The sequence below is a fragment of the Coregonus lavaretus genome (assembly GCF_964263955.1).
Source record: "Coregonus lavaretus genome assembly, chromosome: 3".
Lineage (NCBI taxonomy): Eukaryota > Metazoa > Chordata > Actinopteri > Salmoniformes > Salmonidae > Coregonus > Coregonus lavaretus.
The window spans coordinates 64,727,607-64,749,994 of NC_139990.1; the positions used below are offsets into that span (position 1 = coordinate 64,727,607).

Below are 22,388 nucleotides of genomic sequence, written 5' to 3' on the forward strand. Positions count from 1 at the left end.
GATTATCTCACTGCAATACGCACTGGAGGGAGGTCCAGATGGACCAGGGTGCTGTGTCTACAGGGAGCCAAGCATGTATGGGGACACACATGCACACACACACATGCACACACACACAGAGGGGTGCATTCAACACACATGCACATTTTATGAGCACGTTTTACAACTGGGGTTGAAAGAGAATGTGTGTGAGAGGGAGAGAGAAAAAAAGAGAGAAGAGCTGTCCATCTGGTATTCTAAAATGCTGAAATATGCTAATTTAAGCCAACTTTATGCTGCACCAGTGTGAGGAAATTGAAGAACCATTTATGCTGTTTCAAGTTGAATCTTGCCTGGCATACTGTATATGAATCCAATTACATAGTAACGAATGTAAATCTGACAATACTCACCATTGGCTCTCTGAGTGTGACGGCTTGGTTTCTCCTTCAGTTCTATGGTGTTCGTCTTGTTATTGTTGTGTGTCAGTGTATCTTCCACTATAAGATCCTGATCGTGATCTTGCTCGCTCTCTGTGGATGGTGTTATGGGAAGAGAGGACCTCCCATCATGGTTGCTTTCCTCCACAGTAGTCTCACTCCCCCCAGTGTTCCCAGTCTGGCCCTCCCTCTCCCCACCCTTACATAAGGAGCCTTGGTCCTCATCGGCCCCAGTGTCCATCGCCTGCTCCTGGGCTTCTGGTTCTCCATGGATCCGGGGGCTAGTGGGGCTTCGGCTGCTCAGTGAGCCTAGCACAGAGCTGGGGCTGGAGTGGAGGGAGAGGGAGGGCGTCTCTGGTTCTCTGGTCTGGGTACCTCGTACCCCACACGGCTCCTGGATGAAGCCCACAAACATGACCCCCTGGTCTGCAGCATCCTGGATCTGCTGGAGAGACAGATAACAAACAGCAACCTTAGAGAGATCCGTGGACGACCTGACTTTTACCATTACTATTTAATAATAACAACCTTTAACACTGTATGCTCTGTTATGATGGACTGTCAATTAAGATCATGTTGGCTAATCATGAGTAAGATCAAAGTGTCACGATCGTTTACGGACGAGAAGGACCAAGGCGCAGCGTGATATGCATTCATATTTATTAATGACTAAACACACGACAAAACAACAAACGAAACGTGAAGTCCAAGGTAGACAAATAACATACCTCACACGGAACAAGATCCCACACCCCACTAGTGCCAACAGGCTACCTAAGTATGGTCCCCAATCAGAGACAACGAGCTACAGCTGCCTCTGATTGGGAACCACCCTGGCCAACATAGATCTAAACGATCTAGAAACTAACATAGACAAACCCAACACAGAAAATACACACCCTGACTCAACAAATACAAGTCCCTAGAGTCAGGGCGTGACACAAAGTTTTAGCTAGTGCTCAATGGACTCAGAGGCAGCTGTAGCTCGTTGTCTCTGATTGGGAACCACCCTGGCCAACATAGATCTAAACGATCTAGAAACTAACATAGACAAACCCAACACAGAAAATACACACCCTGACTCAACAAATACAAGTCCCTAGAGTCAGGGCGTTACAGTACCCCCCCCCCCCCAAAGGTGCGGACTCCGACCGCGCCACATAAACCTAACAGGGTAGGGGCCGGGTGGGCATTCCGCCTCGGAGGCGGATCCGGCTCCGGGTGTGACCACCACTTACTCTCCACCTCCCCGTTACGCCCCTGGTCTGGTCTGGACCTAGGCGCGCTGCTTCCTCTCTCCTTCCTCCCACGAAGTACCACGCCCTGTCTGGACCCTGGTGTGGGAGACCCCGAACCTGGAGAGGGGCTGATGTCTGGGTCTGGGGTGGAGCCGCTGACCGGAACTGGATCAGGCACCGGTGGAGCGGACTGCTCTGGCTCCGGAGTGGAGCCGCTGACCGGAGCTGGACTGGACCCCGGTGGAGCGGATTGCTCTGGCTCCGGAGTGGAGCAGCTGACCGGTGCCGGACCAGGCACCGGTGGAACAGGCACGGGCCGTGCCGGACTGTACACACGCACCACTGGCTTGGTGCGGGGAGCAGGAACGGGCCGGACTGGGTTGACGACGCGCACCACTGGCTTGGTGCGGGGAGCAGAAACGGGCCGGACTGGGCTGACAACGCGCACCACTGGCTTGGTGCGGGGAGCAGGAACGGGCCGTACCGGACTGGCGACGCGCACCACTGGCCTGGTGCGGGGAGCAGGAACGGGCCGGACTGGGCTGACGACGCGCACCACTGGCTTGGTGCGGGGAGCAGGAACAGGCCGGGCCGGGCTGGCGACGCGCACCATTGGCTTGGTGCGAAGGACAGGAACAGGTCGGACCGGGCTGGCGACGCGCACCACTGGCTTGGTGCACAGGGCAGAAACAGGCCGGGCCGGGCTGGCGACGCGCACCACTGACTTGGTGCGAGGGACAGGAACAGGCCGGACCGGGCTGGCGATGCGCACCACTGGCTTGATGCGAGGAGCAGGAATGGGCCGAACCATACTGGGAACACCCACCTCTGGCTTAGTGCGGGAATCAGGAACGGGCCAGACCGGACTGGCGACACGCACCACTTGATTGGTGCGAGGAGCGGGACTGGGTTCCTTCATTAACCCCCGCTCCTTCTGCTGCCTAACCAGCTCCTCTCGCCGTGCCTCTACACTTTCCTTCTGTTCCCTCTGAACCAATGACCCCCTTAATCTGGCGGCCTCCTCTGCAAAACGTCTGAACCGCTCTATCGCGGCCTCCTGCTGCCTCGTCGTCCACGGTGTGAGCCCCCCCCCTAAAAATGTTTTGGGCTTGTCTCTCCCCCGTGATCATGGCCTCCATCCCTCTTGCCAGACTCTCGCTCATCTCCTCCCAAGTCCATCCTCTCTCCTCGTCACGCTGCTTGATCCAGGATTGGTGGGATCTTCTGTCACGATCGTTTACGGACGAGAAGGACCAAGGCGCAGCGTGATATGCATTCATATTTATTAATGACTAAACACACAACAAAACAACAAACGAAACGTGAAGTCCAAGGTAGACAAATAGCATACCTCACACGGAACAAGATCCCACACCCCACTAGTGCCAACAGGCTACCTAAGTATGGTCCCCAATCAGAGACAACGAGCTACAGCTGCCTCTGATTGGGAACCACCCTGGCCAACATAGATCTAAACGATCTAGAAACTAACATAGACAAACCCAACACAGAAAATACACACCCTGACTCAACAAATACAAGTCCCTAGAGTCAGGGCGTGACACAAAGTTTTAGCTAGTGCTCAATGGACTTTCAAAAACATTTGTGATAACCTTGAAACACAACCTAGAACATAAGCACACATTGCTAGGTCGTGCCATTGTAGAACCATAGCTATTTTCCCCCCTGAATTTCCCTAATTTACTCCCTATTTTGTCAACCAAATGGATTCCAGGGGAACTGTTTACATACCTGGTATTTGCATGTAATTATAGAGCCACCCTCCCTCCCTCCACCCCTCTTCCCAGCATCAGCCATTCAAATTGAACTAGAGTTGATTGGATTGCAATGGCTCCAGCCCTGGCAGGACTGCAACCCAAATCAAGCATTGCTTTTCCCATTTCATTGTCATCTGGCATTTTATGTCAATATTTGGATATTCCATCAAATGAAATTGAAATGCTAACTGTCAAGCAATGTTAATGATGCCATTCTCCATTCACATTCTGTCATAAGATCCAGCCAGAGGCAGCACATTCTGCTATCTGCAGCCGGGGACCAGGAGAATCCAAATCAAATCAGCATAGGCGCCATGTCACAGGTGATCCTCTATGAATGAAATTGTAAAATAGTCACATCGTTTCCTAGCTGCATTGTTTAATATCTATTGAACGTTTGCTCAGCACTTGCACATTTTTATTCCCAGCGAAATTGCAAAATGGAATTGCCAAGACGAAAATATTGTATCTCATTTGAGGGTAACGTTGCCAGTCAATGAGGGAGAGGGATCATTTCTACTGTGTGTGTGTGTGTGTGTTAATGTGAGTCAACTCAGGTGTGAAGGTAATGGATAGCCTTTGAAATGGTCTGCATTGAATGGAAAATCACACTATTGTATATTGCACATGCTCAGGTCAGAGAAACAGGTAAACATCATATGTTTCTGTTACATTGCTATTTACGATTACAAGCCTCTTTGCTTTTATCTGTGATATCTCAGTATATGATATGGTTATTGTCACGCCCTGGCTCTGGGGACTCTTAAATGTTGAGCCAGGGTGTGTAGTTTCTATGTTAGGTTTTCTATGTTTAGTTTCTAGATCATTTAGATCTATGTTGGCCAGGGTGGTTCCCAATCAGAGGCAGCTGTAGCTCGTTGTCTCTGATTGGGGACCATACTTAGGCAGCCTGTTGGCACCAATTAGTTGTGGGATCTTGTTCCGTATTGGTATGTTCTTAGTCTACCTTGGACTTCACGTATCGTTTGTTTGTTGTTTTTGTCGTGTGTTCAGTACTAAATAAATATGTACGCTTATCACGCTGCGCCTTGGTCCGTCTCATCAGTAAACGATCGTGACAGCTTGCTTGAGATTGATTAGTGCTAACATGTCTTCACTGCAGAATGAGAGCAGCCCTCTGTAAAGACTTACATTTTCCAGTTCTACATAGGCTACATATTTCCTATTTTCCAGATAGTAGAGAGAGTGCTCCAGGAGCCGAGAGTTTGAAGGTCAGAATGAAACTCTGGTCCTCAGGCGACTGGCCGGCTGAATTGATAACCCATTTCCACTCCCCAATGTTTTATTAAAACTAAGGACGGTCTCGTCTGCTGGCTGTGGAAATCGAGTCGAGATAAAGATGAAACCCAACAGATAAGAGATTGTTTTTGCCCACAGGGCCTCTAGGATCTAGAGGATGGTCTGTTGTGTCCGTGATCTGAGTCCACTATACCCTTTTCACACTATCATGCCACCCGAACAAAACTGTGCTGGCTTAATATTTTCGTTCACGTCGATGTCCTTTTCAGCACAGTTGTGGATGCCTAACCACTAACCAGGCCAGCTCAGTACAGCTTGGCTTGGCTCAGCTCGTCTCAATAGTGTGACAGGGCCTTATCTGAGGCTCACCTTCTTCAGGTAGCCCTGGATGAGCTCTGGGGTGGGCACCTGGTCGGCAGACAGACACTGCTCCAGCTGCAGACGGTAGGGAGCACAGCTTGACTCGCTCTTCTCCAACCTGCAGTAGCAGCCACACAGCGGGAGAGAGAGGAACAACACATTTCAGCCACAGTCATTTCAGTCATTTCAGTCAGACAATACAGACATACACCACATTCTGTAATACATATCTGAAATGGTGGCACAGAGAAATCCTTGAAAATAAAGTATTTATGGATTTATGCAAGGGATTTATGCCCATCCATATTAATAAATCACATACGAGCCGTGTTAATGTAATTGTTGGCCTGTATGACAGAAAAAAAAAGAAGCACTGAACTTAGACACAAATCAGGATTGAAAGGGACACATTAGGGTGCGATAGGAAACTCAATGCAATACAAATCTTGTCTTGTTTATCCACTTATCAGTATTGTGGGTGGATGGGATCTATTTATATGGGTCTGTATTTTTCTATTTTCTCTGGAGGAAATCCCACAGCTAGCCCTGGAGGAGGCCACTGTCCCAGCTTCCATCACTCTGCTTCTCTTCTCATCCTGTTGACAACACGGATGGGGCCCTTCCACCCTCGCCACAGCGTGTGTGTGGGTATCCACAGTATGTACCTGCATGTGTGTGTGTGTAAGGAGACTTTAAACATTATCACATGCAGCCCAGGCCTAACTCTCTCTCTCAGTCACACAGACTTCACAGCACAGCTGGAACCTGAGTCATCTCTCACAGTCAACAACACCCCACAGAAGTCAGACGTCACTGTCACACCAGTCACCCATCATTATTCAACTTATCCCAGATCAAATGTCAGTAGCAAACTATGTCAAGGAAAATCTGCACAGTGGATGCTCTGAATCATGTAGAGGTTTTTGCAAACTTACTGTGCAATTCACAGCACCGTGAAGCCTCAATGTAAAGGAAAACCGCTGAATTCTTGCTATTCGTTTTCCACGTTCTGTTATTGGAAATCATGAAAAGCAGACTGGATCTATAAACTTGAGGAGGGCTCAAATCCATAAAGGACAAAGTGGGAGAAAAGTGCGTTCAAAAAGTGTCCCATTGCCTCTCTAGAGGCACGGACTTCTTTAAAAATAGCCCCATCACCTGCAGTCCATCTTCTCGGTGTGAAACGGGTAACTTGCATTCAGCCCCACAGTTCTGCTGTCTTCTGCCAGGCCACATGTGGCTACAGTAAGTGTCAAACGCATGCCTGGCTCCAGCCTGCAGCTGGCCTGACTGCAGCCTCCTCCTGGGTATACGTCTGCCAGACTTCCCACTCTCTCTGCAGACTGCTGCTGCTATTTATTCAGCTGCACTGTCAGTCAGGTTCAACCGTTCAAGGTTCTGTATCCCGGACCACAGGGAGTATTAAAGGCACAGTCTGGGATTTGGAATCTGGGAATGGTTATTTAAATTATTGATATGTTGGGGCGTGTTTAAGTTTTTTGAATCCCAGAATGTAGCTTTAAACCCAGAAGCCCTCACATTGGGCGCCAAAATCGCAATTACAAAAATCACAATCTCCATGACAACGGCTCGGTCGGGATCCACCATCGAACCTGTGTTTAGCAATCTTTCATCCCTGGCCTTTAATAATATAGCACATATTTTTCTAATGTCAGCTTTTCACAGAGTCATGAATAATTTCATTGGACGAATCTCCTCTAATGGTTTCTGGTCCATACAGCTGTAGCAGAATGCTACAATTATCCAATAGATGATGAATATATCCCATCAGACACTGCCTGCTGAACTGTAACCCCGCAACCAAATTGAACATTGGGAAATTTGACAGTTGACATTTGAAAATTAAAATGATCCTATCCATTCTCTCTGTTCTGCCGATTTGAGCAAGTTACCACGGTCAACAGCGACAAATCACAGTCAAAGAGACTACAGGCTTTTAAAGTTATGGCCTACTTAAAGATGCACTCCAGGATATTAAGCACAACAAATTCGGAATGTATAGTACAAATTGGATTGAAAACATATCATTGCAAAAACAACAATATTTGCAGGACATAACATATCATACAAAATGGATGACGTACTGTAGTACACAATTTGATGACATAATACACAAAAAAGGGGACCACTTTTGGCTCATGAGTGGCACTTTCAAAACTACTGGCTGAAATTATACAAAAGTAATTCCAGGTGACAGTGTTCAACATTAACAACAATGGCACCCAGCTCTATATAGGCTACCCGCCCCTGTGTAATTCCTGGCTCTAGAAGCTTTTGCAATGTCACCCTACTGTGCAGCTATATCCTTGTTCACTGAGGCTTTACAATTGAAGCTAATACCGTAGAAAATTGGCTGGGATTGTATCCAAATAGACATTGTGTGCATACTAAACACAGCACATCCAGCTGCTGCCAGGCATAGCCTAGCTGCTGTTCTTGTTCTAGTCCCTGTTCCTTCTCTCTCACACACACACACACTATCTCTCTCCCTCTCTCCTTCTGTCTGTCTCCAGCTGACGCATAGCGCAACACAGAGTGAAGAAGACACTTTTGGGTCTGTTTGCTTTGGGAGATGATGAATGGTTGCGCTGTCGTGCTTTCATCTGCAGTTTTCCCTCCCTGATTCAAGGGACTGACAAGGGAATAGGAGAGGAAGATGCTCCCCGGTAGATTTGTTTTGTTCTTTCTCTTTTATCCCCCCAGGGCTGGTGCTGATGCGAGCAGCCGTCTCCACGGTGACAGAAGCTGAGATAAAGCAGGACAGTTTGGCCGGAGCCATCAAAGGATGGCAGCCCTTTCCCCATTCTCTCTTTCACACTCCAGCTGTGTTCTTGTTTTCTCTCTCTACTGCTTTCTATTGCTCTCCTCATATTCTATTTTTTCCTCCAGAAGAAGGCAACCATGTCTGTGTGTAAAAACCCCATGCTGCTGCCCATTCATCCATCCCTTTTCATACAGAATCAATATGTAAGTGCTCCCAGCATAGGATTAGGGTCTGGAACTTGTTTGTGTGTGGTTTCTATGTGGCGACAGTGGGAGAGAGGTGTGATGTATTTCCCTAGACCCTAGGAGCTCATTAATGGGCACAGGCTGTCTTTAGAAAGAAGGCAAGAGCCATGGGTGGATGGATTGTTGTGCTTTACAACTAACTAAGCCCTCCACCTGTACCAGCCAAATGGTTTGATCCTTTCAAGACAACACTAGGCAACCAGGAAGTGCAAAACAAGAACAACAGGCCAAATCCTAATATATTTAGGAATGTGCAGGAATTATTTGTCCATGTGCAGGAATTACTTATTTAAGAATCTTGAGGTGAATTCCTGGATCATTTATCAACGAGGGGAGAGTCCGGGGATTTATGGAGTCTGGCGTCACTGTCCGACCCCAGGGCTCTGGATCCACGAGAGAGAACAGACCAGGCTATAAAACACTGTTAAGAGGGGAGGGTGAGAGGTTCAAATGCTGCCCCTCTAACCTCTCTGTGGGGAAAGTGACTAGTGAGTGTCTGGTTCTACTTCACACAGGCAGTCATTCCCAGAGACCTGTATGTGGCCTAACACTCTCAGTAAACACGCATGAAACCGCTGTCCTTCATAACAGCCAGCTGGTAGAACACGGGGCACGCGAGGCCAGCCAGGGCTTCAGCCGGAAACCACCACCACCAGCACCACCCTGCCATGCCCTTCACATACACTTTGAGTAAATCCATGCCCTGATCCAAACTGACATTCACCCAGGGCTCCCGACACTGACAGGGGCACGGGTGGAGGGCAGATGTGGGGGGCAGCTGTGACTTTGGGCCCTTCCACATGTTGGCTGGAGCATCAAAAGCTTGGAAAGATATTATTTGCTTGCTAACGTCCAAAACAATAGCCCTGTGACAGCTAGCCCAAAACAACCTCTGTAATACCAAAATACAGCTGTCAACATGAAGCATTGCATTCCAGTGTCTACATCCATGTAGTAATATACATTTTTATTTGCTGTACAGATTACGTAATGACAAAGATTACGTAAACACAAATCTATTGACCCTGGATAAGGCTTATGCTAATTGTGTCAATGTAGGTGCTCTGAATAAATGAAATGTGTATGTATTCGTACCCATCATCGAGTCGGATCAGCACGGCCCTGTAGAGCTGGTGCTGGGGGCTGACTGTGTCGGGATCACAGGGATGAATGAAGGGGTGAACGGCAACCAGGGAGAAACCCTGCTTGTACAGGTCCTGGAGCTGGGCTGGGAGCTCCCACACAGACGAAAGACACAGTGTAGATGAGCCATCTGAAAGACAGGGAAAGAGACAGAGGTAAGGAACCAGACAAGGTACAGTTTGTGTGTGATTGCTTCAGGTGTTTTGTTATGGTAGTGGAAGTTATAGTGATAGTAATGACTGCAATAGTACTAGTAATAGTAGTCCAGTCGAGTGAATGATACTCAAATTCAGGTAAACGTAATAAACAGAGAGGAGATTCAGCAACATTCTTTATTGTTAAAAGTAGAACCAACGCGTTTCGGCTTTTGGACTTCTTTAGGACTTTTAAACATACATGTACAAACAAGAAAAGTCTCATCTAGTTGAACTAATTCACAACCAGGTCAAATAGAGATACAGAGGGAGGTCAACCAAATTGCCTAAAAGAAAACATCCCTATCAAATGTCATAATACTTTACTGCAGTACAACAACCCAAACGTAAGCAGGACCAGATGTCAGTGTTGATCCACGGAGCGTTTTCAGTTTGTTTTGGCAATTAGCATCATGCCTTTGGCTTTGGCTCCCTGGTCTGAGAGTTAATAAGACAGGATAAAAATCCAATCAAAGCTGATTGTTTAGCTCTATGATACGAGCCGCTTTCTGAGGAGAGCTTTGATGTCTTCTCGACAGGGCTTAACCTCCCAATAGGAGTGGGGAAGACAGACGCTTGGTATTAATGAGATAGTAGACTCGCTGAGTGACCAGATATTTTGACGTGGGGGGATAAGGAAGTGGTGGTGGTGGGGGGGGGGGTATTTTATCTTAGTTTTTCCTTAAGCCTAGTCGTCTCCAGTCGTCTCAGCACAATCCAAGCAGCTCGGCCAAGCCATGCACAACAGCAGCAGACAAAGTGTCAGCCTTGCCTCAGAATCGCCGAGCTGTGGAACAACGAGCAACACAGCTTCTGTCCGGACGGCCAATCAGAACAGAGTGTATGCTAATGAGTGGCGGTTCAGGGAGAGAGAGGGATAGAGAAATGAGAGAGAGAGAGTGCTTGGCCCGACAGTGCCTGGCGGCTGGGCTCCCAGAACGCACTGTGAGGCGACATTTAAACCGGTCCAAACAGCTGGCCCGCGTGGGAGACAGTCAAGACAAAGAGCAGGATGGAGGGAAGGAGGAGGAGAGGAGGGATGCAGAGTCTCATTGTCTGTCTGTGTGATCTGTCACATGTGAAACAAGTTGTGGGAATGTCACTGCTGGTAATTGGAATCAATGCAGCATACAGTGGGAAGAAAAAGGCAAAGTCCATGGGAACGCCGAAACTGAAAGTATATGAGAGGTCACAGTCAGGTCAGTGAAGGATAATTTGGTCATAGAGAAATACTCACAGCTTCATATCGCTGTATAGTACATCAATAAGGAAACGCTACCGACAATATTAGCGTAACTCTCACATTAGGATTTGTGGTTGAATAGCTCCAGCAGAGTGATGGTGGTGTATACATGGGTTCACTCAAGTGAAATGATGAAGTTAGGGTGTTTTCCCAGCCAAACTACAAATCAATAAGACGTACTGTGTCTGTTTCTAATTGCCAATTATTTTTGTTGATAGATTTCACTTTGTTAACTGAGTATCTGTGAATTAATATAATAACTCAATTGTTCTACCAGTCTTTAGCACATTACTTAAAGACAATAGTGTGTCTTACAGTACAGTATATCAGGCTTTCCCAAACTCGGTTCCTGGGGCCCCCCCGTGGGTTCATGGTTCGGTTTTTGCCCTAGAATAAACAGCTGATTCAAATAACCAACTCATCATCAAGCTTTGATTATTTGAATCTGCTCTGTAGTGCTTGGGCAAAAAACAAAACGTGCACCCAGGGGGGGGGGCCCAGGACCGAGTTTGGGAAACCTTGCAGTATATCACCAGCATAACAATAGAGGAAAGGGGAGTAGTGGAGCAAGCCTTGTATTGCCAACCAGGAAACAGCAGCATTGTGGAAGAGATGAAAGCTGATTCAGTGAGGATCTGAAGTCTCTCCTGGGCATGGATCCAGAGGTTCATTGTGAAACAGCTACAAAAAAGCCTCTGTCCCCTCAGGCCAGTGACTGGTTGGCTAAAAATATCCCCACATTTTCTCAATCACACTCTGTCCTACTCTGCCACAATACAGGAGCTCCCAGAGCTAAAAGGCATGACAGAGAAAAGAAATAGGCCACCCTCGCAAAATGTGTGGATTTCTATTTTTTTCTGCCCTACTGCCGTTGGAAATGTAATTAATGCTTCTGTGATCTGTGATCTTATTTTCCCATTTTGATGATTCACAAACACTTTGTCCTTTCCCTTGAGGCTTGTATCTGTGTTGTGCATGTATGCCAGGTATGTGAGATGGTGGATATATAATAACTTGACTAGAATTCTCTCTGCTTAGTCTCTGAACACTCCATTGAGATGAGTAAATATGGAATATGGTTTTCATTAGGAGCCAATGGAAACACACCCATAGGGGTCTTCTTAAATTGCCTCTAATCGCTGTGAGAGCTGCTCCTGAAATCTCATCCAAAAGCCTTTATATGCTGGCCAACAGATATGTATATTTATCATTCAAACATCTCTTTTGAAGCCTAATGAAGGGTAATGCGAGGTCTCGCAAAAATGTGTGACGCGGTGAGAACGTTTATTTGGCGACAAGACCCTGTAATCCATATAAAAATCTATTTTTTAGGTAGATACATTCAGATTTGATTCTGTGCAGTATATGTATATCTCAAGTCAATGTTTGCGTTTAATATCGTGAATGTGAGGGCCCTCGTTTGAAAAGCCCATAGTCAGACTGAGGCAGTCTGGTTAATGTTATCAACAAATAGGAAGCCAATTACTTTTCCCTTTTCTGCTTACCCAGAAAATAAATTATCTTACATAAACAGAAGAAAAGATTTTTTTCGTACCGTGACAAATAATGAAAGAAAATGCTCCTGGCTGACAGCCAATAAATTGGTTTTCTGTAAAATTCTGTTATCACAGAGCCATCAAACAAAAGACTCACATTTAACAATGAGTAGAAAACAAAACGTGGGATTTAAAAAAAGAAACTATCTGCTTCTCCAGGTTAGCTGGGGGATGAATGTTCACACACAGGCCATGTTCGATGAAAATAAGTTTAACTGTTTGATACTATTTTTGTAGAAATAAACAGTAGTTAGTTTAGTTGATCTTCTTTACATGGCAACTGCCTGGCATTGACCACATGTGCGCATGCATGCATTTTCTTGTGTGTGAGAGTCATCCTCAAGAACAAGCTGATCCAAACAAGTTCCAAATACTTTTCAATCATCTTGGTCCTACCACATTATAGGGATATATATTTCACCTGGGCTGACATAAGTTACAGTGCCTTCAGAAAGTGTTCACACCCCTTGACTTTTCCACATTTTATTGTGTTACAACATGAATTTAAAATGGATTACATTTAGATTTTGTGTCACTAGCCTACACACAACACCCCATAATGTCAAAGTGGACTTATGTTTTTAGACATTTTTACAATTTAATAAAAAATGAAAAGCTGAAATGAGTCAATAAGTATTCAACCCCTTTGTTATAGCAAGCCTAAACAAGTTCAGGAGTATAAAAATGTGCTTAACAAGTCACATAATAAGTTGCATGGACTCACACTCTGTGTGCAATAATAGTGTTTAACATGATTTTTGAATGACTACCTCATCTCTGTACTCCACATGTACAATTATCTGTAAGGTCCCTCAGTCGAGCAGTGAATTTCAAACACAGATTCAACCACAAAGACCAGGGAGTTTTCCCAATGCCTCGCAAACAAGGGCACCTATTGGTAGATGGGTAAAAAAATAAAAATAAAAAAGCAGACATTGAATTTCCCTTTGATCATGGTAAAGTTATTAATTACACTTTGGATGGTGTATCAATATACCCTGTCACTACAAAGATACAGGCATCCTTTCTAAGTCAGTTGCTGGAGAGGAAGGAAACCGCTCAGGAATTTCACCATGAGGCCAATGGTGATTTGAAAACATTTACAGAGTTTAATGGCTGTGACAGGCGAAAACTGAGGATGGATCAACAACACTGTAGTAACACTGTCATGACCCATATATTTACACCTGTTGTGACATACGGTATATTGCGTTATTTTATGGCTGGTTATGACACCTACATACGAATTTTATTTCATTTATTCAGATGTGTTTTTTCCCTTCCAATATTTAATCCATGTTGAATTCAGGTTGTAACACAACAAAATGTGGAATAAGTCAAGGGGTATGAATAACTTTCTGAAGGCACTGTAAATGTGACATATTATACAACGGGTGGGTCTAATCCTGAATGCTGATTGGTTAAATCCAGCCGGTGTCTATTCCACAAGTTACCACCAGCTAAATCTATGACGTTAAAATGCCTATTTACTCTGTTCCATCTGACTGCACAATTTACTGTTTCATCAGCCCAGCCAGGCAATTTATAAACTTGATCTCCACTATAAAAAAACTAGACATTATCTCACATTTCTTTTAGACTAACATTTAGTTTTCAACAGCGGAGATTTGTATAAACCTTGCTGTCTCTCTGACATTTGTAACATTGTTTCAATATTCAAATTCGATCTCCAGCTGTCCCATAGTAATGAACGTGCCGGGAGTCGGGATGAGACGGACAGGTAGGCAACTTTTCTCAGCCAGTCAAAATCATGAATCAGCATCATTTTTATGGATATATACGAAGAAATATCAATAGAAAACAGCTAGTTTGAAGTGATTGTGTTAGCTGTGTTGTTGGCTAGCTCCTCTGAACAACAGTATCCTGACGAGAAAGCACATATTCTATGCCAGGCGAAATCATGCATCATTAGCTCGTTATGGATGTATTCAAACAAATGTAACTAGAAAACAAATTAAACAAATGCAAATGCAGCTACTTCGTTGTTATTCTGGCTGCACTGTGACGTGACTGTAAGTTAGCCGTAGTTGGCTAGCTAGCAAGCAAGGGATAATAATGTTGCAGGCCAATATGGCAATGGAACATTTAGAATGAACGACTGGGTCGCGTCCATTGATACAGAACAAAAAGACTGAACGACTGGGTCAATCAGTATTTCAATATGTTGGTAACCTGTTGTATAAAAGTGATAATGCCCTCGAAGCCGGTGTTTGTAGGATATATTGGCACAATATATCCTCCAAACACCGGCTTCTCAGGCATTATCACTTAATTATATCATATAAGCTACAGTATTCATCCTCCTTGGCGTTTTTCCTATTTTGTTGCATTACAACCTGTAATTTAAATGGATTTGTATTTGTATTTCATGTGATGGACATACACAAAATAGTCCAAATTGGTGAAGTGAAAAAAAAAAAAAAACTTGTTTCAAAAAATGTCTTACAAATAAATAACGGAAATGTGGTGCGTTCATATGTATTCACCCCCTTTGCTATGAAGCCCCTAAATAAGATCTGGTGCAACCAATTATCTTCAGAAGTCACATAATTAGTAAAATAAAGTCCACCTGTGTGCAATCTAAGTGTCACATGATCTGTCACATAATCTCAGTTTATATATACACCTATTCTGAAAGGCCCCAGAGTTTGCAACACCACTAAGCAAGGGGCACCACCAAGCAAGCGGCACCATGAAGACCAATGAGTTCTCCAAACAGGTCAGGGACAAAGTTGTGGAGAAGTACAGATCAGGTTTGGGTTATAAAAAAAAAAATCCTAAACTTTTAACATCCCACGGAGCACCATTAACTCCATAATAAAAAAATGGAAAGAATATGGCACCACAACAAACCTGCCAAGAGAGGGCCACCCACCAAAACTCACATACCAGGCAAGGAGGGCATTAATCAGAGAGGCAACAAAGAGACCAAAGATAACCCTGAAGGAGCTGCAAAGCTCCACAGCGGACTTTGGAGTATCTGTCCTTAGGACCACTTTAAGCCGTAAACTCCACATAGCTGGGCTTTACGGAAGAGTGGCCAGAAAAAAGCCATTGCTTAAAGAAAGAAATAAGCAAACACGTTCGCCAAAAGGCATGTGGGAGACTCCCCAAACATATGGAAGAAGGTACTCTGATCAGATGAGACTAAAATTGAGCTTTTTGGCCATCAAGGAAAACGCTATGTCTGGCGCAAACCCAACTCCTCTCATCACCCCGAGAACACCACCCCCACAGTGAAGCATGGTGGTGGCAGCATCATGCCGTGGGGATGTTTTTCATCGGCAGGGACTGGGAAACTGGTCAGAATTAAAGGAATGATGGATGGTGCTAAATACAGGGAAATTCTTGAGGGAAACCTGTTTCAGTCTTCCAGAGATTTGAGACTGGGACGGAGGTTCACCTTCCAGCAGGACAATGATCATCAGCATACTGCTAAAGCAACACTCAAGTGGTTTAAGGGAAAACATTTAAATGCCTTGGAATGGCCTAGTCAAAGCCCAGACCTCAATCCAATTGAGAATCTGTGGTATGGCTTAAAGATTGCTGTACACCAGCGGAACCCATCCAAATTTAAGGAGCTGGAGCAGTTTTGCCTTGAAGAATGGGAAAAAATCCCAGTGGCTAGATATGCCAAGCTTATGGAGACATACCCCAAGAGACTTGCAGCTGTAATTGCTGCAGAAGGTGGCTCTACAAAGTATTGACTTTGGGGGGGTTAATAGTTATGCACGCTCAAGTTTTCAGTTTTTTTGTCTTATTTCTTGTTTGTTTCACAATAAAAAATATTTTGCATCTTCAAAGTGGTAGGCATGTTGTGTAAATCAAATGATACAAACCCCAAAAAAATCTATTTTAATTCCAGGTTGTAAGGCAACAAATAGGAAAAATGCCAAAGGGGGTGAATACTTTCGCAAGCCACTGTTTATGTAATCAAAGGTGACATTCAACTAATGTCAGACCAGGTGAAATATATTCTAACTACAAAGAGTAGATGTCACTATGTTGACATGCTCTAATGATGAAATGTTGCAGTGCCAAAATGTTTACAACATTTTAGCATCATACACCCCACTTGCCATGCAGCATAAAGACATGTATATACTCTGACATCCCCTCTAATGACACCGGCTCAATTGTTCATTTGCCCTCTACCATCAGTACCATGTAAGCACCGTTGAGCTTGGCTGTTACACTTCCATCAGTCAATGTGTAAAAAAATATATGAGTAAATAGGAAATTAATGAGCTGAGAGATTTGAGCGTGAGGGCTCGGTACTCCGCCGCTGGGGGACATGGTTCAATTCGATTTGCATGAACCTTGAGTGGGGAAAAATAGACACAGAATAAATTAGCTATTAGGACTCAGGGAGAAGTGAAACGTTCTTCCTGTTATCTGCTGTTCAGCATCATTTTCCCTCATCACAATTAAAGCACAGTTTATTTTCCTACCACACTAATAACTCAATTTGCTTATGGACAATATCATATTCAAACTGATATACACACAACTTGAAGATTATAGTATCATTTATTTCAATTGAAAAAGTTAGCTGCTTTGAGTACAGGGTTTGGAATGGGTGTTTTGCATGACAAAACGAGACGCATACTGTAGAGTATAATGTCCTGAAAGGGACCTCCATCTTGAAGGGACCTCCATCTTGTAATTTGATTAGGATACTACAATATGTCATCCAAATGACAATTACTAATATAGCACTGTGCTCAGAATGACAATAGCCACCACCCCTTCACTATTTCTCTACTTCTCCCCTAACGGGAGTACATGGTTGTGTATTGTGGGAATACCTATGGGGTCTACGGCAGTTCATAAAGCCTACATAAATACTACATAATATAAGGTCCTTATAAATTACCACAGAAGACCTTTTAAAATATGTGTTAACCCACCCTTGCTGTGTAAGTATCCAAAGTGCTCATACCCTCTTCTGTGTCCAATTAAAAATACTCTGTCTCCCTGAACCCTTCTTTCCACTGAGCACAACCTCTGGACCCGTCTCCCCTCTCCAGGCCCTGCCCTGTGCCATTAGCTTTCATAGACACATAATGAAAATGCCGGCAGGTCCCCCGTCCGCACGTCTCCCCATTTCTTCCCCCCACCACTCTCCCCTCCTTTGTTGAGAGCAGAACTTATGGACCATACTCTCCCTCCATCTCTCTCTGCTCTGGCCCTAGCAGTATCATTAGCAGTCCTAGCTCACAGTGCTCCACTGTGGAGCCCAGGGGCACAGCTTTGTGCCTTAATTACCTAACTAATGAGTCATTGTAAAAGGCCTGCTGGTGCCGTGCATTGGCCGCCACTAGCTCAGAGGTAAACAAAAATGCACACTCTCTAAGACTTAGGCACACCAACCCAGGTAAGCACACAATCTCTCAAACATACACTAAGATACAGACACGCACACACATGTATGCTCCCTCGCTCGCACGCACACACACACAGGCATTCACACCTTGTGTTCTGGCGAAGTGGGAGATAACCTGGAGACAAGCTGCTCCTGTTTCCTTCTCAGATACAGTGTTGAAGATGACACATTCTAATAATTAAAAACTGAACTATTGCCAGGGGTCATGTTCCAGAGGGAGGCGCAGTGGTCTAAGGCACTGCATCGCAGCGCTAACTGTGCCACTAGAGATCCTGGTTCGAATCCAGGCTCTGTCATAGCCGGTCGTGACCGGGAGACCCATGGGGCGGCGCACAATTGGACCAGCGTCGTCCAGGGCAGGGGAGGGGATGACCGGCAGGGATGTAGCTCAGTTGGTAGAGCATGGCGTTTGCAACGCCAGGGTTGTGGGTTCGTTTCCCACGGGGGGTATATAAAAAAAAAAATATATATATAACTAACTAACTGTAAGTCGCTCTGGATAAGAGCGTCTGCTAAATGAGTAAAATGTAATGTAAATGTAGGAAGAGTCACTGTTAGCCTGCTAGATGTTGTGACAGGTTATGTCAGTCTTATGACAGCTTACAGACTGCATCATGGGAAGAGTAGACAGTCATCAAGAGACTGGACCAGTCCGAAGCAGGCAGAATCGATGAGGAGCTTTGGTTTAGTGTGTCGTTTGACTAGGCAGTGAGGCTTCAACAAGGACTGCTAAAATGCAAATGTAATTGTACTTTTAAGTCTAGACAGTGCATTTAAGCCTCCCTCTGTAGATCCCCATGTACATATGCATCCCCTGCTACTTCCAATCTCAGCACAACCACACATAAGCCTATAAAAGAGCGGAAAAGAACAAAGAGTCAATCAAAAGCTCCTTCTTTAAATGTCTAAACACTGTACTTTACGATGGCTAAATTAAAAGGCGCTCGGCATCTTGATGGAAGGAAAACTACCTGTAATTTGTTCAGCCAGTAAAAAGGTTTATAAATAGCAAAAAGGGCTCTCTGGAAATAAGTCTCTCCCTCCATCAGATTTGCTTGACAGGAAGTCTCCGAAGCGAGTTTTGTTGAGAAAGTAGATCCGTTGACAGCCCTGTTGCTCGGAGACGGGCAGCTCTTGAGAGACAAGCAGTGTTAAATGAGCAGGCGTTTATCAATGCCCATATGAATCTTGACGACATTCAGCTGTGCACCACAGCAGACCTGGGTTCAAATAGTATACTAAATCGTTCAAATACTTTAGCTGTGTTTGACAGAGGTTGCCTGGCGCAATTGAACCAATCGAAATAGTCCCAAAAGTGAAAACCCTGCCCACCTGGCACTCCAGGCAGGATCAAGTAAACACTCAAGATCTCAAATACTATTTGAGCCCAGGTCTGGCACCACAACAGTACATGAGTTTCCCCTTCCTCACTTTAGGTTCGAGTCCATTTCCATAACATTTTCTGACATTAGGGTTCCATTGAAAGAAGCCACACTTGAATCAGATAAATATTTGACGCGAATTGATTGGAAGATCCAAAATTAGAATAGTAAAATATGGAGATTAGACTTAGAAAAAGTAGCTTGTGGTTAAAGTAAGGATTAGACCCCTTCAACAAGGCTAGATTTCCATTCCTTATTTACAGGCACCCTGTTCCTGGCATCAAATGCATTTCTGTTTACTCTCAAGTCCTTAATCTTCTTTACTTCTGTTCTTGGTTTATATAATGTATGAGAATGTTTTGGGGAGGGATACCAATGACCACAGCTCCAGCTGTGATGGTATTACTTCTTAGGAAAACATGGTGAATGTCATCCTCCAGGGTTCATCTATAATGCCTACCGTCTGTGTTTGTACTGTATGTATAAAGAACACCTCAGTGCAATAGTACACAATGTAGTGGTATACCTCAGAGCTCAGTACAAGCCCCATCTCAAAGGCTGTGAACTCAAATATGTTCGATGATAAAATGTGACAGCCTAAAAATATCACTGAGGTGTTACATGTTTTTCAGCTAAGCGCAGGCCTCTTGAAAAACCACATACAGTGCCTTCAGAAAGTATTAATACCTCTTGAATTATTCCACATTTTGTTGTGTTAAAGCCTGAATTCAAAATGGATTACATAAAAAAAATTCTCCCCCATCTACATACACCCCATAATGACAAAGTGAAACATGTTTTTAGAAATGTTTGCAAATGTACTGAAAATGAAATACAGAAATCTTATTTACATAAGTATACACACCTCTGGGTCAATACATGTTAGAATCACCTTTGGCTGCGATTAGAGCTGTGAGTCTTTCTGGGTAATTCTAAGAGCTTTGCACACCTAGATTGTACAATATTTTCACACTATTCTTTAAAAATTTCTTCAAGCTCTGTCAAGTTGTTTGTTGATCATTGCTAGACAGCCATTTTCAAGTCTTGCCATAGACTTTCAAGCCGATTTAAGTCAAAACTGTAACTAGGCCACTCAGGAACATTCAATGTCATCTTGGTAAGCAATTGCAGTGTATATTTGGCTTATGTTTTAGGATATTGTCCTGCTGAAAGGTGAATTTATTTCCCAGTGTCTGTTGGAAAGCAGACTGAACCAGGTTTTCCTCTAGGATTTGCCTGTGCTTAGCTCTATTCCGTTTATCTTTATCCTAAAAAACTCCCTAGTTATTGCCGATGACAAGCATACCCATAACATGATGCAGCTACCACCATGCTTGAAAATATTAACAGTGGTACTCGGTGATGTGTTTTGTTGGATTTGCCCCAAACATAACGATTTTTCTTAAGGAAAAAAAATGTTATTTCTTTGCCACATCTTTTGCAGTTTGACTTTAGTGTCTTATTGCAAACAGGATGCATGTTTTGTAATATTTTTTATTCTGTACAGGCTTCCTTCTTTTCACTCTGTAATTTAGGTTAGTATTGTGGAGTAACTACAATGTTGTTGATCCATCCTCAGTTTTCTCCTATCACAGCAATTAATCTCTGTTTTAAAGTAACCTTGGCCTCATGGTGAAATCCCTGAGCGGTTTCCTTCCTCTCCAGAAACTGAGTTAGGAAGGACGCCTGTATCTTAGTGACTGGGTGTATTGATACACCATCCAAAGTGTAATTAATAACTTCACCATGCTCAAAGGGATATTCAACATATGCTTTTTTATTTTTACTCATCTATCAATAGGTGCCTTTCTTTGCGAGGCATTGGAAAACCTACTGGTCTTTGTGGTTGAATCTGTGTTTGGAATTCACTGCTCGACTGAGGGACCTTACAGATAATTGTACGTGTGGGGTACAGAGATGAGGTAGTCATTCAAAAAGCATGTTAAACAGCATTATTGCACACAGTGTGAGTCCATGCAACTTATTATGTGACTTGTTAAGCTAATTTTAAAGGGGTTCAATACTTATTGACTCAAGACATTTCAGCTTTTCATTTTTAATTAATTTGTAAAAATGTCTAAAAACATAATTCCACTATGACATTATGGGGTATTGTGTGTAGGCCAGCGACACACAATCTCAATATTATCCATTTTAAATTCAGGCTGTAACACAACAAAATGTGAAAAAAGTCAAGGGGTGTGAATACTTTCTGAAGGCACTAAGTGTTTTCACAACTGTATAGAGTGGATGATCCACTTCTATGTGCAGCCGGCACTGTAAAACGTGTCTGCACCTGCATACATGGTGTGAATCATCTAATTTCTTACATAGCATTAATAAATAACGCTACTCTTCCTCATATTTTCCATAGAGATGCACTAGCATTAGCCGTAACAAAAGTTAGGGAGACATATGGGAAACAAGAGGACCCCAAACTCTAACTGATTCCCCAGACTGAGTCTGAAGGGGACAGTGGGATACATCAAGAGAGGCTATCCTAAATGAATAAACAGATACTCTATCATCCACACCCTCTTCAGTAGTTATTAACTCCCATTACAGAAAGCCCTGTCCTCACACCTCAGTCTCCCAGCAGATGGGAGCTCCACCAGACAACAGGTGGTAGATCGTCATGGAAACCATCCCAGGCACTATAATGATTGAACCCATGGAAACGATGCCTGGGACCTCGCTAACAACTCAGATGTATGAGTGAAATATGAGACAGATCTGCAATAATTACAGAATGTGTCTATTGTGTCTTATAATTAATTGCCTACAGTGCCTGCAGAACACCTCCATCTTTTGTTTCTAAATTACCAGAACAGATTGCTATAGACATATAGAGGATTATTAGATATAATTGACGCTGTGATACCTACATACATCACAAGCAATGTACTGAATTCTTGAAGGACAGGACCCGTATTCCCATGGATGATGAAATAAGTAGAAATGCAGGAGAATGACTGAAAAACATATTAATATATTATTAAAGAGAACAGATACTGACGAATAGTGCCATGTACGATTGACTCAGTTTACACAGTATGAGAGACAGGCTCTCGGAGAGAGCACACACAACCAGTGTGTGCTGGTGAGGTGGGCTCAAACATTGACATGACTATTTAGAGAAGATATTTTGTCAACACGATACTTTTCCTTTGTGTGGTTTTCAGAGAACCCAGATAGTCCAACGGAGTCGAATGAACGCCGTTTAGCAAACATTTCCCCAAGTTTGTAGATCGCTGAGGATAAGTAATCAGTGGGTAGGCTACTCTATTGCGTTATTGATGGTGTGTCCTTCAGGTTTATTTGAGGGTTGATGATTTCTCAGTGGAGTCTGTGGAGTTTTCACAGCAGAAATCTGAAGAA

General features: G+C 44.0%; 1 protein-coding gene across 1 annotated transcript in view; it reads right to left on the reverse strand.

The window, feature by feature from the left end:
• LOC311126948 (raftlin-like) overlaps window positions 1-22,388 on the reverse strand; it is a 72,229-nt gene that overhangs the window by 30,329 nt on the left and 19,512 nt on the right. The window contains exons 3-5 of the mRNA XM_084158673.1: window positions 9,181-9,358; window positions 5,065-5,173; window positions 393-864 (exon numbers count right to left, since the gene is read on the reverse strand). Of these exons, the coding sequence (XP_084014799.1) occupies window positions 393-864; window positions 5,065-5,173; window positions 9,181-9,358 (759 nt within the window). The remainder of the gene's footprint in view (window positions 1-392; window positions 865-5,064; window positions 5,174-9,180; window positions 9,359-22,388) is intronic.